The sequence below is a fragment of the Nematolebias whitei genome, chromosome 3 (genome assembly GCF_014905685.2).
Source record: "Nematolebias whitei isolate Nwh7 chromosome 3, NemWhi1, whole genome shotgun sequence".
Lineage (NCBI taxonomy): Eukaryota > Metazoa > Chordata > Actinopteri > Cyprinodontiformes > Rivulidae > Nematolebias > Nematolebias whitei.
In genome coordinates, this window is record NC_056500.1 from 19,933,933 (window position 1) to 19,961,468 (window position 27,536).

Sequence of the window (27,536 nt, forward strand, 5' to 3'; positions counted from 1 at the left end):
GCAGGATTGACTCCAACAGCAAATATAACAATTTTTATAATAAACGTTTTGCACAATCTTTTTAGTCCTCAGACTTTGTGTTTGAGAGACTTTCACCATTAACTACACCAAAGATTTGTTTGGTATCTTCTGTAAAATTGACTGACTTAGAGCCATTTTTGTGTTTGCTTAGGCTGATTAGCTATGGCGGCCATCCTGAATTGGGTTAACTCAAAAAGGTAAAGAGTTGTACATTTACATCCAACAATCAATTTCTGGGAGTTTCATTAAAATCCACCCAGTGGCAATTGAAATATTTTGCTAACAGACAAACACATTAAGACAGTTACATTATCACAAACACCTTTCATTTAGCAAGCATAGATTAGTATTACAATAGTCCCTCGCTACTTCACGGTTTGACTTTCACGGACTCACTCTTTCACAGTTTTTCAAGGTAAGTCTGTACACGAAAAAAAATGTGTACATGGCACGTGATTGTCAACCTTAATATTACTCACATGATTGGGACAGTACGGGATACTGTACAATAAAAAGTTAATGAAAAAATAAAATAATGTACTTCGGACAGGTGCCGCCATTTTGCAGTTTTCTCTCAATACGCCTATACTGTATCCCCGCTTATAACGACTACATTTCCCAGAAGCCAACAGTGCCTTGCCCAGAAGCCCTGTATTCTTCTGCTGAAATACTAGAGGGGAAGTTCTGATCTGATAGGAAAAAGTTTGGTGCATATTACAGTGACTTCGGCGCCCAGCGGATGCAGAGAGCCACACAGAACCCACCGAACCAAGAACCGGAGCAAAACCAGATCACTGGACTCATCTGTGAACCTGAGAGCTGCTAGCTGGCCCACAAGGACTTCTGAGTGGGGGACGTGCTGCTGCAAGTCCGGCTTCTCTGGAGCCCACCGCCACTATCCCGATCCAGAATGCCAACCAGAACCGGCTATGTCCGCGGAAACGGAACCATGTTGGAGTGGAACCAAGCCACTGCTGTTCTGCTGAGCTAGCGAGTAAAATTTAGTAGCTACATATAAGTATGTTGTTAAAATGACGTAGATTTAAGAGTTTAGAACATTGCAAGAGTGTGAGAAGGGTTTATAAAGACTTAAAATACTGTACATATTAGTAGTAAAATAAATACAACGTCACTACTTTATAGATTTTCAATTATTGTGGGTGGGGGGGGACATAACCCAGCAATAAATGAGAGACTACTGTATTGCTATCAATGCTATTAATTAGATAGTTAAAAAAAATCTTAGCAGCCTTTTACACTGCCACCACAGGTTTCACTCGATCATCACAGATGAAGTTTTTACCTGTAAGTCTGTAAATGTCAGTGATTTCAGGGAACAGTTAGCATCAAATAAAGATGTTTTTTTATGATTTGCTATCCTAGTGAGGCTTACCACTGAGCAATAAAGCTGTGGCTTCATATTTCTCGTATATACACATACACAAGGCAAATTAAAAGTATCTGATGAGATGATAATGTTGTCGTACTGTGTTGTATTCTTAAAGTATTTTCAGAACTAAGACAAAAAAATCTAATTAAAGCTCTCCCAACTGAGGATTTTAGTTGTTTTATCTAAAAGTAAATCAGAACAAAAAGGATTTTTCTCTTGTACCAATAATTACATAAAATTACAGAAAGCAACAAAAGAGCTTCTCAGTGTTTCTTACCAGTTTGTGTGCAGTCTAGGTGGGCTCCTGCGCTGTGTGGGCGCAGTAGGGCAGATTTGACGTAGCACCTGCACCAGCAGAGGTCATCGACTGTTAACATATCAAGAGGTCAAAGTTGAAAGGTTAATGGCTCCTCTGCTCGTGTGGGCGCTAGGCCGGTGGAGATGGTGTGGGGGGAAAAAAAGAGGGCGATATCTTCATGACTCGTGAGGGGAGTGGGGGTGGAGGGACTAAACACATGACTGGGCTCATGAGTGCGAACCAAAGAAAACTTTTTAAGTTTTAACTTTAAAGCCGTTCTGCGTTCCCGACTGAAGCAAAGCAACAACTTTCAGACCCCTACGTACCGTTTAGTCTCGTGTGTCTGTTGGCCCGCACTCGGAGAAATGTCTGAAACAAATACAATTAGAAGAGGTTTCATTATTTTTATGAAGCAGACTTTAAACTCATGTCTTTTACGATGGAGCTTTAGGGCCATGCTAAGACAAAAAAATAATAATAATTAAGCAATAAAATTATGAGAATAAAGTCAAATAAAGTCTTAATATTTCGAGAATAAAGTCGTACAAGACTTTTTTTTTTTTTTTACAGCTCTCGTTTATTTTTTATTTTTTCCACGAGTCGGATCCACAACGCGACCTGTCAATCAGTCCAGTTGGCGTGTCAGCAAATGACCAATCCGAAGCTAAATGAGTCGTAATATTATCCAAACTCCGACATGATGAAGCAGAGTTCACCATTTTAACTGGTAAAACAAAGAATGCTGAAAATCTTGTTAAGTTACACTTTGGTATTGGTTTTACAAATAAGGAGATAGTTAATCCGTTAGCACATCAGCATCAGATTATTATCAGTTTCAGGATGTTGAACCTGTTTACAGTAAGATGGTACGCTCAGATGGGCTGCAGCAGCTCTCTGCAGGTAAGGAGCATTTAGCTTCAGATTGGTCATTTGCTGACGCGCCTTATGGATGGATTGACAGGTCGTGTCATGGACCCGACTCGTGGGAAAAAAATAAATAAATAAATGAGAGCTGCAAAAAAAAGTATTTTACGACTTGGCTTTAAAAAAAAAAAAATTCTTAGCGTGGCAATGTAATTTTCTTTCCTTAGCGTGGCCCTAAAGCTCCATCGCAGTTTTTTCGGAGTTTTTCACAGCATCTTTTGAGCATCTCTACTTGGGGCTGCTTTTGCAGAAAATCCTCCATAACCACTAAGCCTAACATTTGGAAGCACATTGTTATAGTTTTAAAATTATCTGAATCAATTCAACTTTTATTTTTAACAAAACAAACACTAACTTGTGACGTACATGTGCTAAATGTTGACCTCAAAGTTTGTTAAAAGTATTTAAATTCAAATATGTGAGAAAACTAAGTGGGTGAATGTTAAATTTCCTAATTAAAAATAGGTTATTTGATTACCGTAGATGGATCCAGTTTTGAATGTAAATGTTGTTTATAAATTAGATACAAGCAGCAAAACTATCCAAGTACAGCTCACTGTTGTTTAGTTCACTGAACTCAGTCAAATTTATTCAACTGAGTATTAGAACATTCAATATAACAAAGCGTAGTTAAGTTAGCTTAACTCCATGAAGTGAGGTTTTATTCACACAAGTTTGTTCAAACTTACTGTAACAATTTTATTTGAAGTAACTAAAAAGACCTTATATTTAAAGATTGCAGTTTTAAAGTAATTAATAGCTAAGTAAACATTTATTTATTTATTTGCCCATTTTGCTGTTCTTTATTATTCTAATGAATGTTTTTTAAATGGACAACAATGTTGAGTCAGGTCATCTGGACGGTTTATTTTGTTGTCGAGATGTTTCGTCCTTCATCCAAAGGACTTCATCAGTCCTTTGAACTTTGATGTTTTGTGCCACTTTGGCTATGGCTGCCTCAGAGGAGTCGACGGAGGAGAGGGCAGACTCCAGAAACCATCTTATCACCATCAAACTGGTTGGTCCACAATGTGAGTGTGCTGCTTATGGGACTGAGTTTGCATGTGGCTCCTCGGACTGATGAAATCTTTTGGATGAAGGAAAAAACATCTAAACAACAACAAACAAAAAAAAACATCCAGATGACCTGAATGAACTTTATTGGATTATTTACCTGGATAATTGAGAATGAACTTTGATGTTTGAGAGTTTTAAATGGGTTTAAATGGGCTTTTAAGGGATTTTCACTCCCTTCTCAGTGGGTTAAATGACGTTTTCTAAAGATAAAAATTCTTCAAAGTTACAAATCAAACATTTCTTACTTTAAAAAAAAATCCCCTCCAGAAAAGAGTTGCTGAGTTCCCTGTTTCTGTTTATTTGTACCTTTTTTGTATCATAATTTGATTAATGTCTGCCTATTGGCTAACATAACAAACAATCACTGATGAACGAGCAGCTCCTTTTTTCCCCACACCGGTGTGGTAAAAACAATTTCGGACACAAGATAACAGTAGGTGCTGCATTGAAGCAGTCTAAAACTGTTTTATTATATACTAATGCGCATAAACACCCAGAATAATATTTTACATGAGCATTAAAACAAGCTTTTGGTTTCATTATTGTCTATTTTAGGAGAAGGAGCTCCAGTGAAAATGAACACATATAACCAGTAACGTTCTACTTTTTGCACCTGGTATCGATCTGAGTGGTGCTCCTCAGACGGTTGAGGAGGTGATGTGGGACAGCCTCCTTCTCGTTTGATATGCAGAGAGAGGGACAAAGACTGGGGGAGGAGAAGCAGAACCAAGTGGAAACACTGCTAAAACTCTTTTACCGACTTTTCCTGAACGTATCAGTTCTGTTCTCACCTTCGGCGTCCTCATGATGTGGTCATGTTGCACTGGAGTGATACTAAAAGAAACAAAGAAGAAGAAAAACTCATTTAATGGCCTGGAAATGGAAAGTCACACAGCTCACACGTGCCTGATGCGCTAACATTTACAGCTGCTTTTATCTTGTCTGAGCTCGTATTTGAGTCTCGCTTTATTCTTTCACAAACGCCACACAAATACTGTACCTCTCCTACACACACACACACACACACACATACACACACACACACACACACACACACACACACACACACATACACACACATACAGTGTCCCCGTGGGCAAAGTTCAATTTGAAACCATTACTGTCCATGGAGCGGTCGTTAAGCAGATTTGGAGTGTAATGTCTTTATTGGAGGAATCATTCTTCTGGTCTAAGCAGCAGGTAATGTGTGTGTCTATATTTGTATTTTACACAGCGTGAAAGTGCATGTGTGTGTGTGCGCGCGCGCTCGTAGGGCTCAAAGCAGCCATTAGAAGGACATTATCTGCCTGCTGTATGAGTTGTCGCCTCAAGGCCGGAGGCTGCAATATGAAATATGTAGGAGACAATGAGGCAGCTTGTAAACACTGCACACAGGTGACAAAGACGACGGGAGGCACCACCGGGGTGAAAAACAAGAGGACGGGGCCTCTAGATATACAAAATGTGTCAACATAAATTATCTTCTGAGCGCTGAACAAAAAGTCTGAGATGCAAAACAGAAATAAAATGATGAATCAATGAAGAGAGGGAGTGAACGCTTGAAGGAGATGAAGATCCTCAGCATTGCAGTTAGGACGTTTGTGAGCAAAGCCTTTAATCATTTTATGAAAAAGAAAAAATAATGGGGGGGGTGTAATGAAAATGCATCATTATTCGTTTGCAGATTATTCCGATGATGTTCGTGCGTACCTGATCTGCAGCTGAGCGAGTTTGGCTAACTCCTGCTCCATGTGATCCTGCAGCTCACTGGGCCGCAGGACGGCCTGACAGACTGGGCAGACTGGCGCCTGGGAGTCATACAGACCCTTCACTTTGCCTGCACAGATCAACAGAAAGACGGTGGTTTCAAAAAGTGTACGATAGATTCATTGTCGTGTTTCTCCACGAGCTTGCAGCCAAAGAGAAATGAGCCGCAAAAAATATTCAGTTTCACTGAGAAGAAATTCTCAGTTTCTTCTTGTATTTATTTCTGAAAATAAATAAAACATTATCTGCTTTTTTATTTGACTTCTTCTCAACACGTTATTACAGATTTTAAATCAAGATTGTTTTTGTCACAGAAAACATTTGCATAATGCCTTAAGCAAGACAAATTAGGAAAAAATGGACATGGGCTTTGCACTGTTTGGACCAATCAGCCGTCCAGTTAGAGCAGAGTTTGGAATAAAGACCACAAACTCTAAAAAAAAAAGGTTTAGTTTCAGAGTCAGGATGTGTCAGATCTGAATGCAGTGCTGTGTAAGGAGATAAAACTGTAAATGACTGTAAACCTTTTTACATTGTGTGATTTGAAACCACACTTCACTGTTTCATGTCTAACGAAGAACAGCAGAGTTTAAAATACACAGAGCAGCTTCAAAATGACAACGTTAACGCAGTCAGGTAAGTAAATGCTGTTATATGTCATCTAAAAGAATGGATCTAAATCAAGAGAGAAAACACTTATTTTACTCCTGTATAATTTTATAGACTCATCTGTGTGTAAAAATCATCAACTGGAGCTTTTTAATGTCCCAATAAAATGAAAAAAGATTTTTTTTTTATGATGTTCCTTACATGATGTGGTGTATACATGTAATAATCTGGCCTAGAAGGGAAAAATACATTATTTTATGGGTATTAATGAGATGAGTCAATTTCCAGAAAAGCAAAATGAAAATAACAAAAACTTTCATATTAAGACGTGTGATTCTCAGTGTTAGTTGTACAAACCGGATTCCAAAAAAGTTGGGACACTAAACAAATTGTGAATAAAAACTGAATGCAATGATGTGGAGGTGCCAACATCTAATATTTTATTCAGAATAAACACAAATCACAGATCAAAAGTGTAAACTGAGAGAATGTATAATTTTAAGAGAAAAATCTGTGGTTTCCAAATTTCATGGCGTCAACAAATCCCAAAAAAGTTGGGACAAGTCCATTTTTACCACTGTGTGGCATCCCCCCTTCTTCTTACAACACTCAACAGACGTCTGGGGACAGAGGAGACCAGTTTCTCAAGTTTAGAAATAGGAATACTCTCCCATTCATGTCTAATACAGGCCTCTAACTGTTCAATCATCTTGGGCCTTCTTTGTCGCACCTTCCTCTTTATGATGCGCCAAATGTTCTCTATAGGTGAAAGATCTGGACTGCAGGCTGGCCATTTCAGTACCCGGATCCTTCTCCTACGTAGCCATGATGTTGTGATTGCTGCAGAATGTGGTCTGGCATTATCGTGTTGAAAAATGCAGGGTCTTCCCTGAAAGAGATGACGTCTAGATGGGAGCATATGTTGTTCTAGAACCTGAACATAGTTCTCTGCATTAATGGTGCCTTTCCAGACATGCAAGCTGCCCATGCCACAAGCGCTCATGCAGCCCCATACCATCAGTGGTGCAGGCTTCTGAACGGAGCGTTGATAACAACTTGGGCTATCCTTGTCCTCTCTGGTCCGGATGACATGGCGTCCCAGTGTTCCATAAAGAACTTCAAATCGTGACTCATCTGACCACAGAACAGTCTTCCATTTTGCCACACTCCATTTTAAATGACCCCTGGCCCAGTGCAAACGTCTGAGCTTGTGGAGCTTGCTTAGAAATGGCTTCCTCTTTGCACTGTAGAGTTTCAGCTGGCAACGGCGGATGGCACGGTGGATTGTGTTCACTGACAATGCTTTCTGGAAGTATTCCTGAGCCCATTCTGTTATTTCCTTGACAGTGGCATTCCTGTTTGAGGTGCAGTGACGTTTAAGGGCTTGGAGATCACGAGCATCCAGTAGAGTTTTACGGCCTTGACCCTTATGCACAGCGATTGTTCCAGATTCTCTGAATCTTTTGATGATGTTATGCACAGTTGATGATGATAACTTAAAAGTCTTTGCTATTTTACGCTGGGTCACACCATTCTGGTATTGCTGCATTATCTTTCTGCGCAACAAGGAACTGGTGATCCTCTTACCATCTTGGCTTCTGAGAGACACTGACACTCTGAGAAGCTCTTTTTATACCCAATCATGTTGTCAATTGCCCTAATTAGTGTTAATTGGTCTTCCAGCTGTTCGTTCTATGCTAAATTTCCTTTTTTCAGCCACTTATTGCTACTTGTCCCAACTTTTTTGGGATTTGTTGACACTGTGAAATTTTGAATCAACATATTTTCCTTTAAATTGTTACATTTACTCAGATTAAACTTTTGATCTGTCATCTATGTTATATTACGAATAAAATATTGACATTTGCCATCTCCACATTATTGCATTCAGTTTTTATTCACAATTTGTTTAGTGTCCCAACTTTTTTGGAATCTGGTTTGTAGAAACTGTAAAATTATTTTGTTGGTTGTTACATTTAAAAAATTTTAAAGTTAAATCTGGTCCTCTGACATACAAAAAACAAAACAAATAAAAAATAAATGAAAATGCAGAAACGTTTTGTCTTTCATCCGAAAGACTTCCTCAGTCTGAGGTGCTGTATTCAGCTCAGTCTTATAAATATATATAAAAAAGTCTTATAAATTTCTGAATATCCACAGGACCAGATTTAACTTTTTTAGATTTTTCTACCTGGATTATTGCGCATGCATCAGGATATTTAAAATGTAGTGGCAAATATTGGCACATCATTTCAATTTAGTCAGTTTGTATGGTGCCAATAAAAGGGTCTAATTCAGATCTATTTTCATGCAATCAAACAGTCCAATTTGTTCTAGGATAATCTGTCAGTCCAAGACAGGTTAAAATTTTTAACTTTTTTACTTAATCAGATTTAAAGACCAATTAAAGCAAAAATGTAGACCTTTTATCTTTATTTTTATATCAAGATATAATTAATGTTCAAGCAAGTTAAATAATCTGTCTAAAATGATAAATCTGACAGTATGATTATAAATATGCCACTTAAACACTATAAATGTTTAAAAACATAAACATGTAGCTGAATGTATTGTTATAAAAATTAACATTAAGTAGAAATATTTTATTGTTTTAAATAAAATGTAGGTCAGTAAAAGTACCGTATTTTTCAGACTATATGGCGCACTTAAAATCCTTAATTTTCTCAAAAATCGACAGTGAGCATTATAATCCAGTGCATCTTATGTATTAATTCTGGTTGTGCTTACTGACCTCGAACCGATTTAATGTGGTACACAGCGCTCAAAAATCTGTTAAAATGAACTTATGTCGCTTAATGTGCCTTATAGTCCGGTGTGCTTTATAGTCTGAAAAATGTGGTAGAATAAAATGCAATAATAGCGTGTTTGTGTGTGTTTAGTAGACCTGTGCTCCTGACAGACAGCATGTGAGCCTCACACTAACACACACTGCTGTGGCCCCCGCTGACAGAGTTTTGACATCATAGGCTGTCAATAGGAACATTACCCAGGAGGGCCACTCGGCCCATTGGGCCCTACTGATGGATTACTGCCATAAGGAGCCAGCTGGGAGCCTGAGGAGCTCTACTATATCAAGATTTTACCTAGTAGATGAGGCGATTTACTCCTGAAAGCCATCAATCATAAGGAGAGCCAGTAGGCACGATGCACCTAATTTCCCATCTCCACAACTTTCAAATAACAAATAAAAAAAATGCATTTCTTGTTATTTCAATTCATCTTCTGTACAAATAACGTCATGTGTCAGTCTCATCTCTAACTACGACCCAAACTTCCTTTAAGATCCACATCCAAACATGTTAAACACTTTCAGCTGTCAAAATGATCAGCAACATAAGAAGCCTGACCATCTATTGGAAAAATCATCCCTCCAGTGACATCAGTTGAGGTATGAGTCCTGATAATGAGGAACCAAATGGGACCAAATGGCTTCTAAATAAAACATGGGATGGAAAATAGAAATTGGAGTCAGGTGTCCTTGGGAGTGTGACGGGTCTTCTCCCCAGCACCACAACTCTTTTCTCCCAATCTTCCTCGCCTTGTTTGCATCCCCTCGTGGAAGCCTAAATGACTTTTCCCGACACGCATTGAGCGTTCCCGAGCTTTCTGCGCTCCAGCACCCGGAACATGCAGGCATCAGTAAACAATGAAATCTGTGTGCCGAAATTGAATTTATAACCACATTACCTGCACAGATAACGTCTGTAAATGGCGCCGCGATAAGAGCAATGGGATTTGATTTTCAGGTGTTTTATTGGTTCACTTTTTTGGATAACCCCAGCCCCCACCCCACCAATCTCCTCCTGCTTTTTCCATTGACTTCACCCACTCCACCTCCAGTCACCTCAGCTCCACAGACATCAGCTTTAATGGAGCAGGCATGTTAGGACGCATAGATTAATGTGTGCGTTCTTGTTTCGGGTTACATTGTGGGGAACAATTTTGCAAAAAAATACTACATTGTGGGTCTCTCTTGTAAATGAGTCCTCGAGGCTCATTGGGATTAACCTGTCTAAATAAAGGTTGAATGAATGTGGGGACCAACTGGGACCCAAACCTGGTCTCCATAAGGATAAGGCTCGTTGGGGGGTTAGGGGTGAGGTTTAGGCCTAAGTTGTGAATTGTGGATGGGTTAGGGTTAGGCATGTACTAGTAATGGTTAGGTTTAGGGTTAGGGTCAGGGTTAGGCTATAGAAATTAATGGAAGTCAATGTAAAGTCCCCACAAAGTACAATTACAAGAACGTGTGTGTGAATACTTAAGATGCTTGTGCTGCTCTTTTGTAAGTAGTTGGTTCATGAGTACCTTTTTTTATGCATCTCCACCCCATCGCTGCCCTCCACCCCTACCCACATAAACCCTGTCAGTATTAGTCAGCCTCAGCCCCTCTTCAGCCTGGGGGGTCTAAGACGCACAACAGGGGCCATAAAACCAGCCTGCGGGGCTTGTTAACTGCTCCCTCACTACGGCAACTGGCTCGGATGGATTGGCCCGTTCACACTGGACTGTGCTGAGTTTGATTGGCTCAGCTCCAAACAGATCCACTCTCTGATTGTTCACGTTTTTATATCTTTCTGTGTGTCTCGCCAGTTCAGAGCCTTGTTTCCTGACTGTCTAGCTTTTGTCCAGCTGTTGTTCTTCACCAAGGACCCTCGTGGGAGGATGTCGCTTTGGCCTGTAAAACCGATGATATGGATTGAGCAGTCCTGTTCGAGTCTTTTACAAAAAAACTGAAGAAACTCAACAAATATAGTCACGATAAATTATTTTAATAAAAAAAAAAAAACAATGTCTAAACTCAAATATGTTAGTAATTAAATACAAAACAATGTTAAAGGCCACATATATGATTTATCAAATCAAAACAATCAACAATCAATTAAAATATGTATTAACTTGGGCTTTATTTATTTAAAGTTTATTTATACAGGTGGTCTCATTGAGTCACGAGGACTCATTTTCAAAAGAGACCAGTTTAGGAGCAGATGGTGGGGGTTAAGGGCCTTGCTCAAGTGCCCAGAGTGGGGCGAATGGGAGTGTAGGTATGGATGCTTCACCATTTCCACCCACATTTTGATGCTGTTGGTTTGAGTCGAACTAACGACCTTTTACTCGCAGGCCCACCTTCTCTAACTTTGTGCCACCACTCCCCCAGTACCTTTATGATACTGTATACATTCTGTTGATGACATAACTTACTCAAATAGGAAGGAAATACATCATCTATCCATCCATTACCTGTACCCACTTCTTCTTTTTTGGGTCGCGGGGGGTCACTGGTGCCCATGTTCAGCTATCACTGTGCGAGAGGTGGGGGACACCCTGGACAGGTCTCCAGTCCATCACAGGGACACATAGAGACAAACAACCATTCACTCTCTCACTCATATCCAGGGACAATTTAGAGTTACCAATCAGCCTAACATGCATGTTTTTGGTCTGTGGGAGGAAACTGGAGCATCTGGAGAAAATCCACGCATGCACAGAGAGAACATGCAAACTCCACCCAGAAAGGTCCCGGGCCGGGATTTGAACTGGCGACCATCTCGTTGAGAGGCAGCAGCTCTACCAACTGAGCCACCGTGCCACCTAATTCAATTTTCATTTTTCAAAAAAGAACCATAAAACTGTGAATAAGGTACAAGGTTCTTTATGCCATTTGCATCACATGCGGTACATTAGGTGGAAAAAAATTGTGTACTCAAGGACACATTTACACCCAAAAATAGTAAAAATATAAAAAATAAAAAGCAACAGTATATAAGGATAAAACTACTTGTATAGAATTAACAAAAGTATCTTGTCCAAAAGCTTTCACATTTCAGGACTTTGTTCTAAAACACCCCACACTGTATGTATAAAACAAACAAACAAAAGACATAAAATTATTCTTGAAAAAACTTAAATAGTTTAAAAGACAAAAGCCTTTGGTGAGGACTGAAAAACAGAATTATGTTTCAACAACTTCTGTGGTTTCTGCCTTCTTGTTTTGATTGTTTTCATATTTTATAATAAGTATTTAAAAAGTTTATTTTTCTTTTTTATTCCTGAAAAGAGTAAGTCTTGATCAAAATTAATATACCTTTTATCTTCTATCTTGTTCGAGAAGAGGCGTTTTTATTTTATAGTGTATGTTAATGTATTTGAACTGGGGCACAGAATGAAATATTTTATAGAGATTTAGTCAGGTAAATATGCAGTCAATATGTTTTCCCCACATTGCATCACAAGATAATAAAGTTCAGCAGGTAAGGCCAAAAACATGTCATTTTGCATCTTCTCTTGTATGACTGATGGTCATAACCACATTTCTGTTGTTCTGCATCAATGTTTAATGTGACTGGTCTGGGCTTTATATTGAAACAGAGAGATGAGAATCCCGCTGACAAATCCACAAAGCATCAAGTCCCCTTGAGGCCCTGGGTAATGGCCGATGCCAGCACCCATATGACGGCTGCCAGTTCTGCTGATGCAGATGGAGCAGAGAAGCCTAACGTGACCTTTAGTGAATGCCACATCACATCAGGCCTGGATGTCACCCGCTGACATTATGCTGGGACATGAAAATGCTGTTCTGCAGGGAGAGACACGGTGACGAACGTACCCGCGGTCACAAACCTGTGGATGGGGTGTAATTCTGATTGACACGAGCAGGACTGGATGGCTTTGAATGGCAGGGGACACATGAGCGAGCATCAAAGAGAAGATGTGGAGGGTTTTTATCTCCTTTTGCGTAGGTTAGGTCTGCTTTCCTCTGTGTTTGCTGGCAATAAAATCCTGAGACAAATGGCATCATTATCCCAGTCATCAAACAATTTTCTAAGCACATCAGAAATCCCCCCATAAAGCCCTAACAAGCAAAGACTCTATATAACCAGTAGGGGTGTGGGGATCAGTGGGGGGAATGAAGTTAACGCTTGGCGGCTAGCGCTGCAGTGGTGGGCAGCGTAGGCAGGTCTTTGGCACACTTTCAGAGGAGATGGAGGGCTATAAAATCCATTGGCTCCTGCCACACCTGTACCCCACCCAGCACCATGGCCTGCTTCCTATTTAAAAGCATCACATGCAGGATATTAGTCAGGGTTTTTAGCCGGCTGTGAGGTAGAGCTGACTTCTGAAGCAGAGGGGGGAGAAGGGAAAGTATGCAGGCCGCCGTTTGTTTTTTTATTGGGGAAATAATGGCCTATTGAGAAGTTGGGTATTTAATGAGCAACATAATAGGCCCTGTAGTAACACATCTGCTATGAGCAGAGTCATTTCCGTAGCTTTCAAAGGCTGTTGTACCAGCCTTTGAAATGGCAAGTCCAGTTGCCTATGACTTGGTAGATATCTGCTTTTTATTAATTGCAGAATTGCTGCACCAGTTATACATGAAAAGACAAATGCTCTGCTAGGCTGCATGCTCGATCCTAACCACATTCACTCCTCTCCTGGCTTGACCTCAGATTTCTCACTGTCCAATATAATACCAGCATTTCTCAAAACATCCCTCCTACTCGGCAATCAATTGTATTTAATGTATTAAAGACACTCACCACAACCTTTGGCCCCTGAGCAAATCAATGCCTCGTTAGACCACTAATGATCATTCATTGACTAATAAGATCTGTATCAACCTCTTGTGGAACATTGATTGGCCTTTGGCCTTTGTAGTGCTTGGTGCTTTCGTGGACAGTGGGAGATGTCAGATGTTAGTCATGGGGTGTCAAATGATGAAAAGGCTCCGGGTGGGAATGGATCGGACTCCTAAACCCCAAATAGACTCATTCTGAAGCACCTCAGGCCAAAGTCCTCTACTTCTGCCCCTCAGATCAATGGACATAACCTTTCTGGCCACAGGTCAATCAGCTCACAAACTCAGAATTTCACTCCCTTTCATTCGCCTTCATTTTCACTCTTATCTTCTCCATTAGACGCTACGATTGTTCTATCCAGTCAGGCGTGGTCCCGCATATGTGTGTCCAATCACGCCTCTGACGAAGAGAGGACTCGATAGCTGTGGGACTGTGTCTCTGTGACCATATTTTCCCCTCTCAGGTCCTGAGGGCAAAGATCGAACCCTGCCTACGCTCTGCTCCAAACAATCAATCTGCCCCTCATTGAGATGCATGGCTCAATGATCTCCGGTAGAGACTTCCACATTGGAGAGAGTGAGTGGAAGTCAGGAGGAAAGTTAAGACTGTCCTTGGGTATTTGCAGTGATATGAAGCTACTTAGAATCTATCTCATGGGGGAGGGGGGAAGGGAGGATACCTGCATGTTCATTAAAATAGATTTTAAAAGTCTAAGCCTGATGGTTTTTGGAAGAGTAGTTTTAAAATGCTCTTTAGCTTAAATTTGGTCTTCAAAATGTTGCTGATAGTAAAAGGTATTTCCACGTTTTCCTCATACTTATGCCAAGTTCAAGTTTTGACTTCAAACTTGGTTTACAAGTCCGTTTTGCAAATCAAACTAAAATGTAGAGCTTTTTCTTTCATTCAGTGCGTTCAGTGAGATTTTTCTATAATATTTTCTGTTATTTTTTCCAACTCTTTTATAAATCATAGCATAGTTAATGATTTTAATAATGCTGCGACACGATGGTTTTAATTAACAAATAGATGTTAAAACCAGCCAGTTTTTTTGTATGAATACAATCAAATGAACACTTTAATGAATGAACTTAATATTTTCTGTAAACTTTATACTTAACATGATTGTTTTTAACTGCTAAAATGGACCCAATCATGGTTCATTCTGGAAATATTAAATATTTCCCACTGAAAGGCTTCTAAGACAAACCTTTGCCACTTCATGAAGAAAGGAGTCAGAGTAGTTCCCCTAGAAGGCAAATACTGTCTACTGGGTTTGCGTCACACAGTCAGGCTGTTTCAAATCTGTGTACACCTTTGTGAGGACTTGTATTTTATAAAAAACATACTGTATATACCCCTCGCCTTTGGTTCAAACCAACAGGCAGGAAGGCTTGTATGTACACCAGGTCAAGCTCTGCAGGAGCTCAACCAACAGGTGAAAGAACTGCAGATAAATTAAGCAGCAGTTTAGAAATACACTTGGAGATCATGTGCATGTCAAACAGACCATTGAACATGCAAGTATCAGCAAAATAATAGAACATGGGTTGACTGAGTGGAGGTTGTGTCCACTGACATTGTGTTGAAACAAGATTTTATTAAAGGAGACCATCAGGCAGCGGCACGGTGGCGCAGTTGGTAGAGCTGTTACCTCTCAGCAAGAAGGTTGCCAGTTCAAATCCTAGCCTGGGATATTTCTGGGTGGAGTTTGCATGTTCTCTCTGTGCATGCGTGAATTTTCTCCGGGTATTCCAGTTTCCTCCTACAGACCAAAAACATGCATGTTAGGCTGATTGGTAACTCTAAATTGTCCCTAGGTGAGAGTGAGAGAGTGAATGGTTGTTTGTCTCGTTTGTCTCTATGTGTCCCTGTGATGGATTGGAGACCTGTCCAGGGTGTCCCCCGCCTCTCACACAGTGAATGCTGGATATGGGCACCAGTGACCACCGCAACCCAAAAAGTAATAAGTGGGTAAAAGATAATAGATGGATGGATGGATGGATGGATGGATGGATGGATGGAGACCACCAGGCTTGTAATGATTTGAAAGTGACAACAATAAAAAAAATCTTGACTTGATGGACTTCTTTTCAGACTTTGTTTTTTTTTAACAACAAAAAAAAAACCTCTGTGCATCTTTGTTGATAATTTAAATACATTATATGTGAACATTATAAATGGAAAAAAGACAGATGTAAAAGAGCTGGCAAAAATGTTATGTTGCACTGATACGCAATGACTTTTTTTGATAAGGAGTTTCAATTTGAATCTGTGTAAACTGAACTTTTAACTACTTTTGTGAAGGGGAGAACTTGCACAACACTGGGTGCAGCCCAGGAGAACAACATCTTCATGTTTAAAATAAATATTCTGTTGTGTGATGTTTTTATGGTTACATTTTGTAAGTGGGGAAAATGCTTGAAGAGAAATGTCACCCAGTGTCTGAAACAACTAGAAACTAGAATGTGTAAAGTCTTTTTATTGTTATTCTACATTTACTCTGGCCTCCATCCTCTTCTCATTGTTTACAGTTACCCGAGGCCTTTCCTGCTTTATGTAATCATGTTGAGCTGTGCTCCCTGACTCATTGATGCTGTCACTCTTTTTGAAAGGACAGGAACGATCTTTCCAATATCTACTACCTGCAGCAAAGCATCCCGTCAGCTCTGATCGCTTTGCCTGTCATAATAAATACCGAAGAACTTTAACGTGATAATCTGAGACTAAACTGTGGGCGCATGCTGCTTTTACAGCAAATTGTAACTGTTTCTTTATCACCGTTAGAATTGGTTTTTAATATTTAAGTTTTTTTTTTATCTTTAAATAGACTGCAAAGTTTTGATGGTATAGATCTAAAAGAGGTCCTGAAAAAGTGATAATACAAAATAAATTGTCGATATCTACTATATTGTTTGATCTTTAATTCAAAAAATTACATAAAGGGGTAGGTGAGGTCAGACTCCAAGCAACAAAATATCAAATCTAGACTGTGCTGTCATTTTTTGAGACTGTCAGACAGTGTGTTTTTACGTTGGATCAAAAAGTCTCTGCAGTGGGCAGAGATAAAAACCATTTACTGCAAGCCTGTCACTCATTCTGGTGTCTTCAAGCTGCACTCACTGAAATATCCAACTCAGTCACACTTTAGTTTAACCCTCAGGCCTTTAATATTTTGTACTACATTTTAGTTTCTTTCCGTATTTGGCAAATATGAATTAAAGTCTTTATTTCTCACTGTTTTGTGATTTTAACATGAGATAAGCAAGTACCAGAAAGACATGAAGAGGATAACAGGCAGATCACAACACCTCATTAAAAAGAAATTAGATTGTCTCCAAAAATACAGATCACTATTAATCGGGCCACTGATTAATACAAATTAATTCTCTCTTCCTTTGTTTCTTTCTCCCTCGCTCTGATGCTCATTATTCCATTGTCTCCTCTTCGCATGTCTCATTTTCATTCCTTCACTCGTTCCGTCTCTCAATTAGTGTTTAATAAGAAATAAACAAAAAGGGGCGCCGAGCTGCTCACAATTACTCAACGTTTCTAAGCTGCCACGGATAAACACTTTGGCAGTAAAACTGGCTAAGGAGTATAATTATGCCAAGACCTACCAGTGATACTAAAACAACAGTAGTATGGCTCAAGAAAGTCTGTTTTTATATGAAATATAACATCTGAGGTATAATTCACACAAGAAAATTGTATGTTCTTAAACATTTAGCAGTAACTTACAGCAATCAATGCTAAAATAACTTCACAACATGAACAACATGGCTTAAAGGTGAGGTTTGTGACTTTTGCTTTGTTGGCTTGGGTTGAGTTTAGACTTGGTTTTTTTATGTAAAATCTCTGTTTGATGTTAAGTAATTACTAAAGTTCCTGCGTTATTTTCAACACCATGATCCCTTTTTATTGTCTTCATGTTTAACACCTGGTACCGATTGCCATTCAGCTGTTCTTCATTTGTCATTTACTCTATCAGTATGGATTTCCTCTGCTCTGTGCCACATTCTTGTGTTGCTATACTTTGTCTGAGACGTTTTGTCCCTGGAGCTATTCTTAGTTCACTCAGTCAGTGTTTGTTTGATCATTTTTTGGTTAAAATATAAAGTTCTTGGATTTACCTGCCTGACTGATGACTCCCGCTTTGCATTGGTGTCCTTTACACCTCCACACTACTCATTATTTGTGACACCATTGGATACACGAGGCGTACTCAAAAGATTATGATGAGCTTCCTACGTGGTGCTGAAAGGTGACAGCTACAGTTTCAGTGTGCGGTAAAAAAAAAGGCATCCAAAGAAACCTCTCACAATAAAATATGTCAATTGTTTTATTTAAAAAGTAGGGACTTCACAAAAAAGAATACCATTCAAACACTCAAAACATATTTTTTAAGGATGCATGGTATTGGAATTTTGGCCGATATGCCAATATGTTAAAACTTATTTGGCCGATACCGATATTTTATATACTTTCCTTTGTCAGAACATAGCCCTCTTATTTAGGCTTATTTGATACAAAAATTGTGTAACAGCTGTAAGAGCTGGTGACATATGTTCAGTATCAGCCATACAATATGCATAGCACTTTGACTTTTAATAAATGAAAAGTGTTAAATATTATTTATTAGCATTAGTCACCTGTGATGCTGTCTCTCCTGTGGATGTTTGTTCCAGGTTCCTAGCTGCAGTGTGGGATCCTCTGCACTCCTGTGCATGAAGGACAGCCTTTTTAAGATCAAAGTTTTTGTCTATCCATTGTGCCGTAAAACTAATCATGCTAACGGGGCTAGCACGACTTCCAAATGTCTGTGGTAAAACTCACCCAAGTGCTATCAGCTATTAGCTTCTCAATGACGTCGGAAATGATGGCTTGTTACTCGGGTTACGTTGGAAAAATATCTCTGACTGAGGATGATGTAGCGAGGCTCAATGTAGTCCAAAAATCTTTGGAATTCGACATCCTCAACAAACAAAAAAACTTCCACACTGCCGACATTTTGAATTTTCCTTTCTGCCGTGAGATCAGGTAGGCGCGCGTGACGTCATCACGTTGTGCTGCTGCTGCAGCATCCTTGTCACTGGGTTGTCACACAAAAACAGTGTCTTTTATATCGGTGAGTTATTTTAATGGAATGGCCAATGTCCGATATTGAACTTTAACGATAATATCGGCCGATACCGATACCATGCCGATAATATCATGCATCCCTATTTTTTTTTTATAATGTTGAGTACCCACTACATCTGTTGTAGGTACAGGTTACTTTTGAGTTGCTTTTTTTTTTTTTTAGAAAATTAAAACTGATCATTCTAATGTAGCTGAAGGTGAAGTGTATAGACATACTTTTTAATTTTATGTTCTTTTTATCCTTTCTGCTCATGAACTTGTCGATAAATGTGTTTTCCTTGGTACTATGTGTAAGGCTTTGTTGCATTAATTATAAGAACATAAATACATACAATTTTAACACCAATAAATACAAATAGATAAACAAAACGAAAATAAGCAAAGCAGTACATGCAAAGATAACACAGAAAAAATACAGACGTTGCTAAACACCTAAAACTGATTTAAAAGTGAATTGACAGGGGAATGGAAAAGTATCCTTTTATTATAAGGACCTATTTTTCAGTGATATGATCAGAAAATCAGGACTTAAAATGATTTCCTACAGAATTCAGGTCAATTAAATTCAGATTATTTCCATAGCTCCAAGTCACAACAGAAGTCGTCTCAGGGCACTGTACAGAAACGTTCACTTACATTAAAAAAGCCAATTAATAAAAGTTATCTATCTAAGGAAGCCAGCAAATTGTGTTGAATCTTCACTTCATTGCAGTCTCCTATCCTGAGCTAGCACAAAGGCAACAGTGGAAAGAAAAAAACTCCCTTTTAACAGGAAGAAACCTCCAGCAGAACCAGGCTCAGGACGAGCGTCCATCTGCTTCAACCATGTATACCAGAAATGAACGTATGCAGAAATCCGAGTTGACCATTTCTAATCAGTTGGGAAACACAAAATTTATCACCATCAGACTGTTCTGACACAAAGATCAGGTAAGAAAAACATACCACAACAATGGAAAAGCCACTACAGCTGACACATGTGCATTAAAAGAGAAGACAAACACATTGCACTGTCCAGTTGGAAAACACAGCCACCTGTGTTCCCCTCACACACCTGTCCCTCATGCACTTTGTGCAGGTGAGCAGCCATTAGCAGCACTCCAAGAGCAGGCAAATGACTTCAAACAAAACTTGTTAACTCGGGCATTCTCTCAGTTTTATAACAGAAACGGTCCCGCATCAGATCTCAGTTACTGTGTGAACACGCCTCTAGTAAGAACTTGTTGAAAGGTTTCGGACACCCCGCTGCAGCATCTCTCTTATTATTGCAGATAAGCGTCAGATAACATCTGATACTGTCAGAAACACTGTGATGACTGCTGCTGGTTCCAGTGAACCGCAAGCACCTGGCATGGCGTAATACACCTGTGTTTGGGTTAGCCACGCTTCCTAAAAGGTGTTATTGTGTCTGCCTGGATGAGCAAACTGTTATCTCAGATGGAGATGGTTTTATCTTCAAATGATAAAAGCATGCAGGTGAATGAACGGTTAATCTTCAGTGATGTGAAGATACAAAGAAGAGAGGATTCAGGAGGAGTTTAGACGCTTATCTTGGATGATATTTTAATCCAGCGTCTGTAAAATGTGGAAATCTTCATGGACAATTATTCGTAAGAACAGTCATCCATGAAGATAAAGCACTGAGGGATATCTAATGGGCAAAAAGGCAAAGAATTACCTCTAAGTCTGATTTTGTTTGTGGGAAACGAGGTGAAAAGAAAAAAGTATTTGTAAGGAATACACCGTGTGAACCGTCTCACACGTTTCTACAGAAGCCTAAAATGGACAAATCTAGCACAGACATTTTTTTTTTTTTTTTTTTTATGCTTAAAAGGAGAGACTGACTTCATTTCTTGGTTGCATTTTGTCTTTTTACCCCTAAGTGACTAAATCCCATAAAATTATTTTTAAATTTGCTTAAGACACATATCTAAACTTAGTCATACACAAAAAAAAACATCTAATCAAACTTAGCAAGCACACATAAAAATGGACTATTACAAACATCATAAACAACTAACTAAAAAAAAATCTTTAGAGCTGAAAACTAAAGGCTCATGTTTGCTTTAGTGTTGATTGATGGATCCCAAAGTTTGGTTTGCAGGTCCTGAAGTGAGGAGTCGTGAGCCGATCTCCAGAAATCCAGTTAGATTTAAAACAGAAAACCTAACAGCATATTTTCTGAATAATTGCTGCAAGAGATTTAAAAAATGATTTCATATAATGGCTCCTGAGTCTATTTGTATTGTCATCATGCTCTTGCTTAATTTGCTTATTAGAAATGTTCATGTGCTTTACCTCATATAGTCACAATTCTCGGCTGCTGTTATAGTTTTATAACAGAAATTAAAACTGCAAGCAACCCTTGCTTAAATAAATACACTATTAACAAAAGATATTCTTGTGTCTCATCAGTTTGAAGGTACACATTTATTTATTTTGGAGTTTGATTTGTTGCCTTGGAACTGAAACCTATGACACAATCAAGCTGCAAACAAAAGGGAGCAGTAAATATGTGTTTAGGGTTGTTGTTGTTCATAGATAAAGGGCGCAACATCTCTGCGTGCAGCGTGTGGTATCCCAGCATCAGACACTCTGACCTTGTTGAGAAAAAGACAGATGAGGTCTTAGCAGAACATCAGACGGACGGTGTTGGACTGGAAATCAACTGTGTTGTGCCGTTTTTGTGAGGCACTTCAGAGCGTGTATATCACTTGCACACAGCTCTGTGTAGCCAGGGTGAGCGCAGCGCAGTGTGAGCCCCTGTTGATACGCCCCTCCGATCCCCCCCAGTCAGCAAACACAGGAGAACAAAGAATCCAGTGGCAGCACCAGCGGGTATGGCTCTTCCTCCCTGTGTTCTCTCTCACTGGGGTCACACAGGCGATGCTCACAGTTCAACCTCCTCTACTTCACTGATCAGGAGCTTTTGAGCGGCTGCTAATGAAACTGGACCCTCTCCCAGTCTACAGGATCCTGAACTGGCCCACCAGAGCAGAATCCTCACAGATACAAGTATAATGGTTTAAAAGCATTGCAAATATTAGACGGAGTCTAATTCATGACTCTTAATATCAGAAAAACTGTTCATCTGAGGTCCTAAAAGGACTGATGTGATAGTATTCAACTCATTTTACAAAAACGTTCATTTCACACTGTTAATATGAATTAAACAATGTGCAGTCAGGTCATCTGGATGGTTCCTTTTTTTGCTGAGACATTTCATCCTTCATCCAAAGGATTATTGAGCATGAACTTTGGAATTAATATGAATAGTTTACAGGTAATAAAATTTGTATTTTTGACTTGGATTGGAGTCCAGGGGCCTTTCTGGGTGGAGTTTGCATGTTCTCTCCGTGCATGCGTGGGTTTTCTCCGGGTGCTCCGGTTTCCTCCCACAGACCAAAAACATGCATGTTAGGCTGATTGGTAACTCTAAAATTGTCCCTAGGTGTGCATGAGAAAGTGAATGGTCGTTTGTCTTGTTCGTCTGTATGTTTCCCTGCAATGGACTTGAAACCCGTCCAGGGTGTACCCCGCCCCTCGCACAGTGATTGCTGGACATGGGCACCGGCGACCCCCGTGACCCAAAATGGAATAAACGGGTAAAGATAATGGATGAATGGATGGACTTGGATTGAGATAAATGCTGAGACAAATTCATTTATGTTTAGATTTCTTTGCATATTTTGATTTCGTTTCAAAATAATAAAATCAATGTAATACTTAAAATATATTGCATGTTACTATTCTGAATAACGCAAAAATAAAAGTTTAAGATAAGAAAAAAATTTGCTTTATTCTTACATTTAATAGCATTTATGATTTGTAACCATATATAAGCAGGTACAAATTGATCATATACAAAAGTTATAAATTATATATTTAGGATTTCTTCAGATTTAGTTTGTGAGTTGTCAGACCTTCCTTGCATTTTTTTTAAAAGAAGCATAGCTCCTCAGCTTTTCTGAAGGTCCTAAAGTTTTTTTCAAAATTACAAGAACGTCTGGCAACATGGAAGTAAAGAATGAAGAAATTCAAACTGATTTAAAACTGCTGCACAGTAATGCACAATACATTTGACAAACAAAAGAAACTATTTAAACTCGTTTCCATTTTTTGCTTTGAATCAGAGGCAGTGAGTTTCTGCTGGTGACAGCTGCAAAACTGAGCTGTTAAAAGTTGCATCATTTAGATTGTCAGACTCAACAAATTGTATCCTATAATCATTTAGAGATTGATTTATAATTGCTCTAATAAGGGTCACGGCTGAGACAATACGATGTGTAAAGAGTGTTTCTGCTCTCATTCAGACTCACAGCCCAGCCCGCCGAGAGCTGCTTGTGTGGTCTATGGGGACAATTAGCACAATTTCCATACTAATGGCAGCCTGTAATGGACACTGCTGAGCTGTCCAGCCACTCTGTTTGTGCTTGTGTGTTTGCATATGCATTGGTGTGTGAGGGAATGTTTGCATATGCACATATACTGCCAGGATGAGCACTTTTTTAGTGTTCAGCCAAGTGTCTGCTTGCCCTCTGATGTGCACACTTCTGTTTATGTATTTATATGCGTGTCAGCCTTGCCCGTGTGCAAATGTGTGCAGGTAGCAAGTGGACTGATTTTACTGTGCCGAACCCCTCCCTCTGTCCTCTTTGCTTGCGGCTCTAACCCTGATCCACGGCCACTCATTAGCACTATAATAAAGAGTTGAGACGACACGTAAAAGGTTATATACTGCAGGAGTGCTGTTTTCCAACCAATTATCAGACGTGTGATTTATGGCTCAGATCCAATGCTATTCTCTGAAGAGAATTGGGGGGAGTGTTCATACCCTGACACAGCAGGGTGAGGGGTCAATCCTGGCAAACTTTGACCTTTAAAGGAAAGGTTCACAGGCGGTGACTGGAACTCACCAAACAGTTAAGCTCCACTTGAAGCGGCTCAATTGATCTGAGGATCTAAGTGCAAGTAATCGGTGCGGTTGCCTGAGCTGCCATACAGTCATGCAGCCTACAACATGTGAAATTTGTGATCTATTCCTGAAAAAAAAATGAAAGTCAGGTCAAGATTCATAATAACAGCTATTTGTGGCGCTCAAATAATGTAAACTGTTGTCACTTTGCAACTCTCCCCGTCTTCCTTTTATACTGCTTCTATAAAAACATGACAAAAATGGCACATTTGGCGATTAACAGGGGCTGTCAATCCTGCTTATCAAGCCACTAAATAATGTCAGAAAGTCACGCATTTAGGAAGCAAAACTATCACGCCTGGCATGCTTTTGGCATATTGGCTTTTGTTAAGCTCCACCACAGCTGGGAGACTCGCAACAAGCACAGCTGACATGCTGTAATGAGGTCTATGTGTGACACTAAGCATATACAAAATGTTACGCACATACTGTATATTGTATATTAGGTATGTAGGTCCCTGGCTTCTATCCAAGCATGCAGAATTGGTGTGGTCTCGCTGTCTGTCTGCGCTGCTCCTCAGCGGCATGTGTTTAACCCCAGAATGTGGCCTTCCTGCCCTCTCTATCTGCCTGACTGATTTGTTAGGCTCCGGGGACGAGGCGGAGGATGTGAGTTTGTCTGTGTGTGTGAGTGTGTGTGCGCGCACTACTTCTTGAAAATAAGCAATCTAAGAAAAAAAAAACTGCCTTTACCTAAAGCCTTTTCCATGCGCGCACACAGACCAAGCCTTTGATGTGAGATCAGAGGCAGCTGATGCAGGTCGATCAGGTGCACAGAGAAATGCAGAAAAAGACGGACAGAAGGTATGATGACCTCTGTTGAAACGCGGCTGTTGTTTTAACAACCCCTGGGCCTTGCACTCATTATAACCCTCTTCCTTGTTGTTTTTTCCGTCAGCCTGCTTTTGTTTTGGCAGCATACTCGAGCCCTAACGGTCTCTGTGCACACAGAAGCAACGCCGCTCGCAAGGACTGATCACAGCAAGAAATGGTGGCAGCTGCAGAATCTACATGAAGCGGATGACTCGTTTATAGTCAGAAAATTCTGCAGACCATCTAATAGGTGCAGAAGGTCACCCCAAAAGAAGGCTCGTCTTTCCCAAACACCACCTGTCCCACACATGCATGTATTTCCCCTTGTTAGTGTGAAAATACTTTCTGTCTCTGACAAGCAGTGTGGTTCACAACTTGGCACCATGCACATTTTAAATATGGGTGGAAGAAACACACACTGCACTCCTGATGCTTTCACAAATCCTGTAGGAGCACAATCTGTAAATCTGAATGCATAGACAAACCTTCTTCATTCCCCGTTTCCAGCCTTGGGAAGGTAGTGGGAGGAAGGTTACCAAAAAAAAAAAAAAAAAGAGCTGAGAAGACTTTCCTCTCCTGCCAAGATGAAAGCCTCTTTTACTTGGGAGAACATTAGAAGAACAAACAACCATCACAACAGGAGGCAGAACAGTCAACCCCGGCATGCTTTCACATCAAAAAACAACTACCATTAATATTGTAATGCTTCCTCCCGGAGTGCTTAAATCAACCAGTGTGGTCACAGAAAAACCTGGTTGCAGCTTTAACAGCAGAAGAAACATCTGCTTTCCAATGAAAATTAGTATCCCCATCATGCTCATTACACTGTTTTTCTCTCACATTTCTAAAAGCCTTTCCTTGTTTATTCCCATAAACTTTCAAACCAAAAGAAAGCTTAACAAACCTGGCATTTGCATATGCTAAATGCCACTGTTGATGCATGGAGAACAAATGCACGTCCACCTGATGAGGAGCTTGCATGCTGATAATAATAGCAGGCAGCAGATACTATATGTGTATGCATGAGCATCGAGTGGTTGCTATTGATCTCTTGTGGTCTGCTAGGGGGATGTAAACAGTGTGTCTTTCAGCAAGGAGCGCCAGTCGATACCAGCAGTCAACGGCAGCTGTACACAAAACACAGACCCTCCCTGTTAACAAATCAGCAGTCACAGTCAAGAGACTACAACACCTGAAGAGGAGGGGTCACTTGCTCCTATGGGCTATTTCTTTAATAGTCTGCCTTATAAATAGGCATCTTTAAATTCTCTAAAGTTTTCAAACACCTGTAAGCCTTGTCTGAAACTGATCAAACTGCAGGGAGATAATCCTTAAGATGAATCTTTATCAAATTGATTCCAGTTCATGCTGCTACCGCTCTAACAAGCCATGAATAACCCACCGTGGAGGACACTTGCACACAGAGCAAATCTGGTGGTAAATTCACAGTGTGTGTTGTGCATAATTGTTTCACTGCTATTGAGGATTTCTTTTCATGCAGGTGAAACTTGTAGTCTACCGGAGCCTTGTCAACCCAGCCGGAAAAGACTTTGGAAGTTTGTGTCTGATTCAAACTCATGATGCACAAATTGATTCATGGGAGAGTTTTGACTTTAAAAAAATGCTGATAAGTTGTTTTTTGGTTGTGATGTGTGCAAGCAGTATAATATACACACAAAAAAGTGCGGATCAGTCTGGTTCTTTTCTGCAGAAAAGGCTGCAAATAAACAAGTTTAATCACCGATTAGTTGTATATAATATAAACTACACAGTCTACCCATTAGTTTTTCCCCCTTTGGATTTCTTTGTGTTATCCACAAACTGGACCTGTAAGTCTTGCAGTGCAGCAGAAGTGCTCTCACACATCTGGCTCCAGTTATTGTAACTCTCCTAGCTTTGCCTTCATGTGTGAGTTGCCGATGCACGCACACACACGGCTTGTGGTCATGGCGTATTGTTGCCACTCAACTCCTTCAGTTTCCCCAACTCGTGTTTCTGTTAAGAAACCATTTTCATTCCAGCTCAGGCCCGCGGCGGAAAGCATCTCCCTGAGGAAAATAAGCATGAATCGCTCCAGTGAAGACATCTGCCCTTTGAAAGTGAGCGTGGCTGTTTGAACAGCTGTCAGAGCGCACCGAGCGCCTCAGACCTCCGCTGATAAAACAGAGGAGAGTCTGGGAGGGATCAAAGACACAGAATGGACAGAAGGAAACAGCCACCGAAGATGACACACACACACAGGGAGGGTGTCATGTACTCGCTTGTTGTTTGGACTGACAGGGAAGTATGAGAGGAAGCACAGCTCATGGTCACCTGTGTGCAAAACTGGAGACAACTACAAGTCCTCTGCAGATTAGTAACAAAAAAAAACTGCAGTAAATGTAGAAAAGTCAAGCTCTAACGTGTCATCTCTGAAAAAGCAACACGTTGTCGTGCAAGAGTTGAATTTTTCGTTTTAGAAGTGCGTAAAGAGAATGCCATGCTATTTACTTGCAGCATTTGATCCGTTTTAAGTATTTAGATGTTTTGTCCCGTGAGCGATCCCCGCTGGAATGCTCTGCTTCCCTCGGTAATTTCTCAAATGAAGAAACTTCAAAAGAAATAAAAGTAAGATTTTATGGTCCAGTTTGCAGTTAAGCTCAGATCTGCTCTGCCATTGTTGCAGCAGCAGAAACTCTCACACTCAAAGGAGATTTTGGGCTTAACATTTAAGACTTTTGGTCCTGAAGTGAGTGTCTGTTACCCAGTCAAGAGGAACAAGTGTATGTCAGACTTAGAAAAGTGCTGGGAGCTCAATTGCATTAAAGCTCTTAGTTTGCCTGAGCTCCAATCTAATTGGATAAAGCTGGAAAAGCAGCTTCCAATGTGCTTGAATCCATTTTCCCCCTTTTTTTTTTATTCTTTTGGAAAAAGGAGCAATGTTCTCCA

The 27,536-nt window shown here is 40.0% G+C and overlaps 1 protein-coding gene across 1 annotated transcript in view; it reads right to left on the reverse strand.

The window, feature by feature from the left end:
- Nucleotides 1-27,536, reverse strand: part of rnf220b (ring finger protein 220b) — a 39,277-nt gene that overhangs the window by 9,831 nt on the left and 1,910 nt on the right. Inside the window, exons 2-6 of the mRNA XM_037674630.1 lie at nucleotides 5,421-5,547; nucleotides 4,502-4,544; nucleotides 4,324-4,416; nucleotides 2,036-2,078; nucleotides 1,689-1,778 (exon numbers count right to left, since the gene is read on the reverse strand). Of these exons, the coding sequence (XP_037530558.1) occupies nucleotides 1,689-1,778; nucleotides 2,036-2,078; nucleotides 4,324-4,416; nucleotides 4,502-4,544; nucleotides 5,421-5,547 (396 nt within the window). The remainder of the gene's footprint in view (nucleotides 1-1,688; nucleotides 1,779-2,035; nucleotides 2,079-4,323; nucleotides 4,417-4,501; nucleotides 4,545-5,420; nucleotides 5,548-27,536) is intronic.